The 11,182-nt window shown below is 51.9% G+C and overlaps 1 protein-coding gene across 1 annotated transcript in view; it reads left to right on the plus strand.

Annotated features, from left to right (window-relative positions):
• The window catches only part of CHD6 (chromodomain helicase DNA binding protein 6), a 211,562-nt gene extending 204,942 nt beyond the window's left edge, over window positions 1-6,620 (plus strand). The window contains exon 39 of the mRNA XM_060122500.1: window positions 4,147-6,620. Coding sequence (XP_059978483.1) covers window positions 4,147-5,043 — 897 coding nt within the window. The 3' untranslated portion in view covers window positions 5,044-6,620. The remainder of the gene's footprint in view (window positions 1-4,146) is intronic.
• The last annotated feature ends 4,562 nt before the right edge of the window (window positions 6,621-11,182 follow it).

Genomic DNA, 11,182 nt, shown 5'->3' on the forward strand with positions numbered 1-11,182 from the left:
AGGCTGCTGTGACCACCGGGGAGGATGGCTGGGGCCCACTGCTTGTTAGAAGGTTTGTCGCGTTGGAAAAGCTGCCCTTTGCCCCCCTCTCTTGCTTTATCCTCTGGAACCCACACCTTAGGCCCGCTCGTGCTGTACAGACTGATTCCGCATCGGTTCTCATCCCTCTGTCTCTCTCGGCCCCTCGCTCTCCTTTTGTCAGGAGACAACCCCAGTCCTTACTTGGTGGAGTCTCTGACCTCTTGGTTTAAGGACGTGGTTTCCCCCTTGACTTTCTCATTTCTTTCTACATGTCTAACAATTTCCCTCACAATCTCTGGAAATTAACGTTCATCACTCCCCTGCAGACGCTGACCCCCTGCCAGAAAACTCATCTCTGAGCTGTCCTTATGAGCCAGCCTCTTACCAGAGGTGTGCTTTCCCTCCTTTGTTAAATGAACTCAGGCCCTGCCTTGGGGTCCTTTGCCTGCAGTAAGGCCTGAACAGAAAGCACGCGTCTGCCTGGTCCTTGGGACCGGAGCCTCTGGGGTGTGCTGCCCTCTGTGTCCGTCCCCTAAACACCTTACCATTTCTCCTAGAAACACATTCAGATCCCGCAAGGAACTTCTTCCTGCCTTTAGCCTTTTCTGCCGTGTGTGCAGCCAAGCCCCACAGACAGCATCACACAGGCTGCGGTCAGGCCGCGGGACTCAGCTTTAAGAATGCCCCCTGGGGGACTTCCGTGGTGGCCCAGTGGTAAAGAATCTGTCCTGCAATGCAGGGGACCGGGTTCGATCCCTGGTCGGGGAACTAAGATCCCATGTGCCACAGGGCAACTAAGCCCATGCGCTACAACTACTGAGGCCACACGCCTCAACTAGAGAGCCCACGTGCCTCAAACTGTAGAACCCATGTCCCCTGGAGCCCACGTGCCACAACTAGAGAGAAGCCCGAGCACCGCAACGAAGATCCCACGTGCTGCAACTAAAGATCCGACACAGCCAAAAAAAAAAGGGGGATGCCCGCCCGGTACATAGTGGTCGCTCATCGTTAAATGTGTGTACGCACACGCACATGCCTCTTATTTTATATGTGAAGTTATGTTTGTTTTACATACTTGTGTGTAGTGGGGGTTTTTTTTGCTTGTTTCTTGCTGAGCCATTCATTTGACAGTAAATTGCAGAGATGCCATGTCACCCCTAAATACTTAAGCATGTGTCTCCTGAGAATGTTTTCCCCCATCACTATTACCACCATCACACACGTCATTATTAGTAATATGTTGTAGCTAGCCCATATTCTGATTACCCTACTTGTCCCAGAAATGTCTTTCAGGGCTAGTTTCTGTTTTGCTTTGTTTTGTTTTTAGGACTTTTAAACCAGGGTCCTCATACTGTGTTTGGTTGTTAGGCCTCTTTCCACTCAGGGAATGTTTGTTGGCCGAGCCTACTCACCTTCCTGGGAGGAGTAAGTAGGTTTTGGTCACCACCTCCTTCTCTGCCTCCGCCCAGGAGTTAAGTTTTAGAGCTGGAACACGCAGGCTTTGGAATAAATGCTGCCGTGTATTGGTGAAGAAAGATGTTCTAGGGTTGGAGTGCCCGTGTGGTCATCCACGCCTGCAGCGTTGCTGAGCGTCTGCCCCTTCTTGTCTGCCTCTCCTTGCCCTCCCCACACCCTCCCCAGGAAGAGGAAGCAGGTCAGTTCCCAGGGTGTAATTACCAAGAAGGAAAGCTGCCAAAGCCCGCCTTGCCCGCGGTGTGTGGTCGCCAAGCTGCTGGGAGGGGTGTCGGCTACCCCCAGGGTAGCAGCCACGGGCTGGCTAGGGTGATGCTTGCACCCGCAGGAAGAGGTGGGGCCGACTTCCTCTGCCGGCTCGCCGCACTGTTCTCCTCAGCCGGGCCTTTCTGCTGCTGCTCCCCCGCTCTGATGCAGGGCAGGCAGCCAGCCTGGGCCTTCCGGGCAAGTTCCCGGTTCTGAAAGGGCCCAGCGTTGTCTATATCAGTGGTTCCCAACAAGGGTGGGGGCATCCTGGTACCTGAGGAGTGCGACTTGAACTTGGTGAGCAAGGCCACAGGGACCAAAGGTCCTGCAGGATGCAGGTTGCCCAAAGTGAGCTCTCCAGCCCCAGATGCCCTGATGAGCTCAAAGTAAAGCATGTTAAAGAACATCTGCTTTATATATAGCAGATTGTTTGAAAAGAAGATGGAAGCGTTATTCATCAAGCTCGAGGTTCCTTTTCTTCCCAACAGAAAGGCTTCTAAGATTGAACAGGCCCTCCCACTGGAGAGTAATGAGGAGGGTGAGGATGAGCATTTGGGAGTATAAAGGGAAAAGACACAGCTGGGACCTTCCCCTGGCTCTCGGCTGTGGCTGGGCTACAGGGAACAGGTCTTGGAAAGCCTGTTAGTCGAGTGGTGGTTACCGTGGCCAGGCCCTGGGCTGAGATGGGCTTCCCAGCAGGGGCCTGAGGCTGTGGTCTCCAGAATGAGGCAATCTGCACTGATGGGCTCAAGATATACCAGTGAGAAATGGTACTTTTAGCCTGGCTCCGTCCATCACATCCAACCGTCTCTCTTTAGAGACAGGAACCAGCAGGAGTAACTCCCCAGGCATCATCCCCAGACCCAAGCAGCAGCTGAGGACAAACCAGCTTTCAAAGTGCCGGTGGCTGGTCACGTGTGAGAATCAGGTGGGCTAGGGCCACAGGGCCTGGGTTCTTGCTGCCTCTGTCACTCACCAACTGTGCCCTGGGGGCAAATCCTGCCCTTCTTGATTTGTGAGAAAGGAAGGTGACTAAACACAGCGGTTCCAGAGGTTTCTCCCTCTTCTGCTTTTCTTTTTTTTTTTTGGGCCACGCTGTGCAGCTTGTGGGATCTTCATTCCTTCTCAACCAGGGATCAAACCCAAGCCCTCGGCAGTGAAAGTGCAGAGTCCCAACCACTGGATTGCCAGGGAATTCCCTCTTCTGCTTTTCTAAAGCAAGGCCTTTTGAGAAGACTTTTCTCCTCAAACAAAGTTCACCATCGTAAAGCTTTTTGCCCATGATGACCTGGTTTTTCTTTAATATTCTTTGGGAAATTCTTCGAAGGACAAATACAAGACCTCAAAGATAGCATTATTCCTGGGGACTTGGGAACACTCAAGTGCACATTTTTCACGTGTGTATGAATCTCTGAGCTCCCTGTAAAATGGCTGTAGCAGTAGTAGCGACTCGTAGGGTGGGCGTGGTGACGAACTGAGATCCTACACACAGAGCCTGTCGCCCAGCGCCCGACACAGGGCAGATGCTTGTTTCGCGTTACCGCCAAAAAGAGCAGAGAGCCGAGAGCCCTGCCGCTCTTCCGTATCACCACCCCCTTCGTTAGCACCTCCGAGGGCCAGTTTCCCTCACTGCTGAGACCCTCACTACTGAGAGGAGCAGCGCATCTGAGCCACTCCTCATGTCGGGGCAGATGTGCACACATGTGCACGCAGCCCGCTGAGAGCTTGACCCGTGTCGCCCACTCACCTGCCGCTGTGACTGCCTCTTAAGCAGAGACCCGTGGCGTCTTCTGAGGATCTGACTTAGGTGCCATTGTCCTCTCTCCCCCCACAGCTGGGGGCTTAGGTCAGGACTGAGATCTTCCTGCTCCCAAGCCCCATCCTCCTGCCCTGCTTTGTGGCTTCAGTTAAAAACCGCCCTGTGTCAGGAGGGAGGCGAATGTGGGGTCTGGCCGAGGGGTCGCAGCCGCAGGCCCCGACCGCCAGCCCCGGCAGCACACGCGCTCCGATCAGGGTGAAGCAGAGAAGACTGGCACGGCCCTGTGCAAGGATGACACGGGAACTCATGAAGTTGTCCTTTTCTGTATTTTACACATGAAACTACTGTAATATTATGTCAGTTATCCCTCGATAAAAGAAAGTCTCGACTAAGACTTGAGGTCTCTGGCAGGTTCCAGCTCCCAGTGCTCCGGCAGCCACTCCGCAGGGCGGGCGCCCCTCTACCGTGAGCACAGTGGAAGCGACTCGGTGGTTTCAGGCTCTCAGCCTCAAGGGAGAGGCCCTTGGGGCACAGAGCTGTGCAGCTCAGGGTGGGCAGGCGGACAGGAAAGGCCGGTGAGGAGCCCCCAGCTGCTCACCCGCCATCCAGTAACCTTCAGCATCTTGTGTCTCTTCGTCCTTTTTCAGGGGTTTCTCCCGGGAAACAAGTTCAATCACACCCTTCCTGAGCCTGTTCTCCGAGACTCAGGCCCCCGCCGGAGGGGCAGGCGGCCCCGGAGCGAGCTCCTGAAGGCTCCCGCCCTCGTGGCGGACTCCCCCTCCGGGATGGGGCCTCTCTTCATGAACGGCCTGATTGCCGGGATGGACCTGGTCGGACTTCAGAACATGAGAAACATGCCCAGCATCCCCCTCACGGGGCTGGTGGGGTTCCCGGCCAGCTTTGCAGCGATGCCCACGGGCGAAGAGGTCAAGAGCACGTTGAGCATGCTGCCCATGGTGCTGCCGGGGATGGCCGCCGTGCCCCAGATGTTTGGGGTCGGGGGGCTCCTCAACGCCCCCATGGCCACCACCTGCGCCTCGGCTGTGCCAGCGCCTTTGTCAAGCGCAACGAAGGGTAGCACGTCGGCGGCTGAAAAGACTGCAGAAGACCAGCCCAGCGGCCGTGATGTCAAAACGGACACGCCAGCCGAAGACAAGCCCGGTCCTAGTCCATTTTCCGATCAGGCCGAACCTCCAATAACTACGAGTAGTCCTGTGGCTTTTAACCCGTTTCTCATCCCAGGAGTGTCCCCCGGACTCATTTACCCATCCATGTTTGTCTCCCCCGGCATGGGCATGGCTCTGCCGGCCATGCAGCAGGCCAGACACTCAGAAATAGTAGGTCTGGAGAGCCAGAAGAGGATGAGGAAGAAAACAAAAGGGGACAACCCGGACCCCAGCCCAGAGCCTGCACCCGGGTTGGAGAGGGAGCCGGGCGGTGCCCAGAGCTGCCCCGAATCCAGGGCCCCCGCGCCTCCAGAGAGAGGACACGCAGCACAGGCCGGCGAAGGGGGCCCCCAAGACTCTAACAGTGTCACCAATTAGAACTTTTTCATTGAAGAAATTCTTATGACTTGTAAGTTTCTTATCCCATCAAGGTTTGTTACTTCCCTCACTTCACTGTCATAAGAACCTGTGTTTCCATAAGTACTATTACCTACCTGGTTTCCTGTCTGAGAACTATGGTAACAGATGTTAATAGTCACAGGGTCTTGCCACGTCATCAGCTAAGTGTCGTTGACCTAGTGTAGGAGGCGCAGAATCCTCACTCCGTTACCCAGTCGTTCATTCCAGCAATCGTAGTTAGTGCAGACGTGGGGACACGCCCTGCCCCCTTCTCTTCCAAGTTTCCCACTTATTTGAAGAGGAAAAATGGCAAAGGAAAACCATCTAGGGATTTACCAGTGAAGAAGGGCCGAAGGAGAGGCAGAGAGCAGCTCTTTTTTCCATGAGCTGTGCTGAATGGGAAGAATGTGTTGGGGAACCAAAAAGCACAGAGGAAGAAGTGCTGGTGCATATTTTTTAGTTAAAATATTTCCCAGTTTTATCATGATTACTAAACGAGTAGGATAGGCAGAAGTATATAATTAATGGTTGAAACCACGTATGTTCATTTCTTTCTAAAACAGAAACCTTACTGGTAGTAACACCTTTGTGGGTTTTCAGGCACCTGCAGCAAGAAGAAATACCGATGGGGCATTACTTGATACATACGCATCCCCCCTCTCCCAAGTTAACAGGGGGTTCTCAGTACGAGAGAGCTGTACACACCTTGAGCCGTTGCCGGCGACGATGGGGGTGGAGGACTGCACACGACTAGCTGTGCCCCCGCCGAGGCCTCTTAGGGACTGCTCTGGCCACTGCCAGGCCTCCCGGCTCCTAACTTCACGCTCTCCTTCGCCAAGAATCAGGCTCTTTCTGGAGCCTGCAAAGCAAACAGTCCCTCAACACTCTTAGACTCGCCAGGGTTTGAGGTTTGTACCACCTCTTGGAATGCGACTGTGAAAAGTTTTTTTCTGCTCTCCAGATTTTTCTCTACTCAGTTTATGTTTTACAGTCGGACCCAGATCCCAAAGCATCAATTTAGTGGAGACCGTGTTGCAAATTAACATTATTCCCCCTTCTTCCTCAGCTGCCCAGGCCAGGCCCGCAAGAACCCGCCGGCCCCAGCAACCCTCACCTGCTTTCCTTCGCCCTCCCACGTGGTCCCTCCCTTCTGATGGTGTCACTTTTCACCCACAGTTCACACTCTGAGACTTGAAAGAAGCTCGTGGTTCAGTCCCCAGGGGCACAGGGCTGTGCAGGACCGTCAGAAATGTTGGAAGTGTTACTAGTACCAGTTTCACCTTTTGTTGTCACAATTTACTGTATTTTTTACTTTTTCTGTTACAGTTTTGCTATAATTTATCAGAAGGTCCAAAAATTTGACATAACTATTTCAGTTTGCATTATTTATTTATGATGCTTTTGTCATTGTCTTTTATACATTTGGGATTATAAATTATGTAAATGTCAAAATGAGCATCTCAAAGAAGTCTGTTAAATCGTGGCCGGAAAAAAAAAAATCAATCAGCTGTATTTTCAAAAATTGGAGTCCCAGTTTTATGAATCAGAGTTATAAATCAGAAATTCTATAAACTGATCATATAAGAAGAAAGAATCCAGTAATTGAACAAATTCTATTTAATGACATCTTTGTAGCATAGATGATCTCTAATGCTGACAACAGATTTCTTAGAAATGCTGCTCTCTCTATTTAACTAACATTTTGTTCAGTTTTGCCTCCAGTGGAAGCAGAAGAGGTTTTTTCAGCTGTTAAATCCTGAAAATCAATATAATTTATTTATGTAAAAAAAAAATCACTCAATTGATATATTTTTTGAACCTTTTAAGTACTAATTTTCTTTTTATCAAGTAGAAAAAAACTGTATTTGCCCTAAATCCTTAAAATACAAATGCTATAAAAATTCATGTATCTTGAAAGCCTTACTGCAAATGAGTATTATAGACATCCAGCAGAGCCTGGGTTTTCTTTGTTGTCGTTGTTTTGTATGGAAAAGCTGCTTTCCCCAGGTTCCACTTAGAGCCTACAGTAGGTCACAGGGTTCAATATGGATTTGATTTAAAAACCCACCAGCATGCTAAATCCCGTGTTATATCTTATCGAACCTGTATGTTAACTCTCTGGGTGTTTAGGCTTCTCTTTGACTGTTATTGTGTCCCTGTTTGCAAAATGAAAATGACACTCTGTGGATTATTTGCTCTGTAAGGCATAAGTGCTTCTTATGATTATTTTGACGTTTCCAAGAGCAAAAGCCAAATTTAAACTCTCTTCAGCAAACTTGAGCCTTTTCATCTAATTCCATGTCACTCACAGCCATAACCTTCCTGGATCATTCTTCACCCCATGTCTTACATAATAAATTGTCTGTGGTCTTGATCCTGGATTTTAAAAAAAAAAAAAGTTTAAAAGTCACATTTCTATTTGAGGACTTCAGTGGCACGTGGATGTCTCTTGCTGCCTGGGCATTTTTATGAAGGCATCATATGCACACAGGAATCCACTGTCTTTCCTAGGTGCCCAGTTTATGCTGGGCACCCTGTTGGGGGCTTGTTAAATATCGTTCAGGAGGGTTGGCTTGATTTATCTCTTGAGCTACCAGAACACCGAGTTAAAACAGATGCCGTAGAAGGGGGTGCAGCACCGCACCTGCTCCCCAGACTTGGGGCCTGAACGCTCGCAGCTGATGCCTCCACTCTCTTAAGCCCCATTTCATGGGCCCCACCTCAGGTCACACACCTGGGGCTTCAAGAGGGAACCTCTGTGGGTTGGAACAGGCCCCAAAACACAGAAATGCCTCTCCGTAGCCGAAGTTCTTGCGGCGTGTTAAGAACTTCGTGATCCTCTGCTTTGGGTCGCTGTGTCAGGAGTCATCAGTGAGGCTGGCAGGGAAGTGCCAGAGTCTCGGTGAGGCTGAGCCTGAGGAGCCCCACCTGCCTCACCCTTGCTGGGTCTCTTGCTGGTACCAACAGGTGGTGGATGGACAGCCTGGAGCATGGGTGGGCCATGGTTCCAGAAGGCCTGACGGACCTCTGCTACAGCTTGCTTTGTAGATCTTTAGATTTGTGGAGCCCTCCTGGGTGGAAGTAGTAAAGAGTCTTGGTTTCACTCTTGACCTCCAGGCCTGCCCCAGTAGATTCTACCTCCTCGTATGAGGGTGGGAGAGTACAATTCGTCATGTACGTTGGGCTCGTGGTTTAATGTTTCGTGCGTGTTTACCATAAGTGACCTCATTTGTCCTCAGAGCATCTTGGTTGCTGGGTAGAGGGATGCTGGCGTCCAGTCTGCCTCACGAAAGCCAACGGAGAGGCTGCAAAGCTATCTCAACCACAGAGAACAGAGCTGGGATAGACAACCCCCCAACCCCACCAGCCTGAGGCCAGGACACTCCAACCTTTGTGATACTTAGTCTGGGACCCCTCAGCCTCAGAGACCAGCTCTGACTGAATTACGCTCGGGAAAATTGGCACCGGGAAACATGGAACAGTTGTGTCATACCCCCTGGAAAACCTTATGCTCTATTCATTTATACCTTAAAATGGTTTCTTGCAAGAATTACTGTTCATTGGCCGGGTCTAGAGACCACAAAAGGACCTCTTTCTCAGGTCAGCAGTGGGGTTCACCCAGCTCAGTGACTATCACCTGGGTTCTGGACCGTGGCTACTCAAAACCCAGTCTCCGAGGGACAGGAGCGTGCGGGCAGGTCCTCAGGACACACGGCTTGTGCTACCAAGTGGCCGGCATCGTGACCACCCTCGTAATCCACGCTCAGCGGGGTATCCATGGGGTAAGATAGGAAATAAGGGAAAGGGATGAATGAAGTACCGGCTGCCATGAGGAAGGTGTTCCCCGCCATGCGTTTGGAAATGACTGAAGTTGGTGCTGTGGAAGCCCATCCTGGTGTCCCAAGCTCCCAAGGTCAAAAGGACAAAGGGAGCAACTAGGATGGGGGCGGGGGGAGGTGAGTGGAGGCCCTGGAAGAGCTGTGGTTCCCCTGGCCGAGGCAGGAGCAGCATTCCCACCTTCTCTGCTTCAGTTTCCTCTGTAGAACAGGGCTAATTATAACTTGAACCTATAGGGTTGTTGATGGGGTTGATGGAAATGATAAATGTCAAGTGCGTGCAACTGCTTGTTATATTTGAGTCATGTAACTTTACTCCTTTTAAATAGCTGGGGAGGTGAGGGTTGCCAGTCCCGGAACGATAAGATAGTTAAGTTAGGGGTGTAGCAGGGGGATTAAGGGTGAGGAGAATCTTGCTCCAAGCCCTGAGGCAAGTACAGAGTAGATCTGTGGTTGGACTCAAAGCACCTGCAGGAAACAGGTTTTCTGACTGCCTCTGTCCCTATGACCCTACACACAGGAAAGAAGGGGCCTTTTTTTTTTTTTTTTTTTTTAATGTGGTACGCGGGCCTCTCACTGTTGTGGCCTCTCCCGTTGCAGAGCACAGGCTCCGGACACTCAGGCTCAGCGGCCATGGCTCACGGGCCCAGCCGCTCCGCGGCATGTGGGATCTTCCCGGACCAGGACACGAACCCATGTCCCCTGCATCGGCAGGCGGACTCTCAACCACTGCGCCACCAGGGAAGCCCAAGAAGGGGCCTTTTCACGCAAGCCCGTTGATCAGAGTGAACTAAAGGGGTGAGGAGACTATTGTGGGGCTGGGGGACAGGGCAGCTCCCGGGTCTGCGTAGCCTCCGTTGGGGTAGGGTTGCCAGATTTAGGGGAAAAAAGACACCCAGTTACATTTTAATTTCAGATAAACTAATATTCTTGGTACACGTATATCCCGTGCAATATCTGGTAGGTAATTATGCTAAGGTGTTTTTGGTTTATCTAGATTTCAAACCACTAAGGGACCAGGCATCCTGTTTTCTCCGGTCCCTTAATGTAATGATGCACATTTACTAGGAACTTCTTTGAGTGGGGCTTGTGCTTTATGGCCATATTCCCACTCCCCACAGTAACACTGAGGTTACACCCATTTTACAGATGAGAGAACTGAGGCCCAGAGAGGCTAAGTAACACCCAATCACCCAGCTGATAAATGGCAAGGGATTTGGGGACACAGAGAAACCAATTCCAGAGCCATAAACTGGCCAATAATGGAGTCAGGGTGGGCATCTAGTCTGAGGCGTGGAGGAGAGGCTAACCCTCAGTGCAACTTTGTAAAACAGCAGTACACAGGGATGATGAGCAAGGGGAGAGGGGCTGATCTGGCCCGTGCGGCCCCCTGGCTACAGTGGCCAGCCCTGAGGCCAGAGGAGCCAGGTCACCCAGGAAAGAAGGCATTTCCTTCCCATCCTGCTGTGCGAGCCTGGGGGCGGTCATGGCATCTGGGTGCTTGGACTTCCCAGCCTGGGTCCAAGGGGAGGCATCCAGCCTTAGAAGGTGGAAAAGAAGGCTGGCAGGGGGTTGTGTAACTGCTCAGCCAGAAGGGCCTGGGGGGAGGGGAGGAGTCCTCTGAGGCTAAGAGGAGAGAGGCAACTTGGCTTGCGGGTAGTTCTCCAACCAGGGATTGAACCCATGCCCTCGGCAGTGAAAGCGAGGAGTCCTGACCACTGGACCGCCAGGGAATTCCCAAACTGTACTTTTTTTTTTTTTTTGCTGAGGCAACTTGCAAACAGACCATCTCCAAAGGCCAGAGCCTCATTTCAGCCCAAGCTTTGACTAAGGACCTGGAAAGCAGGACCAGAAACCCCAACTGCGAGAGCTTCGGTCTGGCTTTTTAGTGTGAAAACTGCTCGCCTCTCACCCTAGGGTGCCGTCTGCGCCCACCAGGCCCTGGTGACCTTCCTCCCCTCCCCCGCGAGGCCCAGCCTCGCGTCCGCTAAGGGTCCCCAGCACCACCTCCCTCTGCCTGCTCTGCAGCCCACTGTGCCAGGCCTCGACGCCCATGATCTCATCCGAAACGTGTTCCCCAGACGAGGACGAGGCCCAGGTGGTTGTCACCTCCTCCAGTGGCACCGTGAGTGGAAGGACAGCAACCTAGAAGGGCGTCTGAATCCAAAAGCGCAGGCCCCTCCCAGTCTTCCTAGAGCACACAGCCCATCGCCTGGTTTGGTACAGCCCACACGCCAAGAATGGGCTTTTATGTTTTTTAATAATGGAAAAGTCAAAAGAAT

This window comes from Lagenorhynchus albirostris, chromosome 15 (genome assembly GCF_949774975.1).
Source record: "Lagenorhynchus albirostris chromosome 15, mLagAlb1.1, whole genome shotgun sequence".
Taxonomy (NCBI): domain Eukaryota; kingdom Metazoa; phylum Chordata; class Mammalia; order Artiodactyla; family Delphinidae; genus Lagenorhynchus; species Lagenorhynchus albirostris.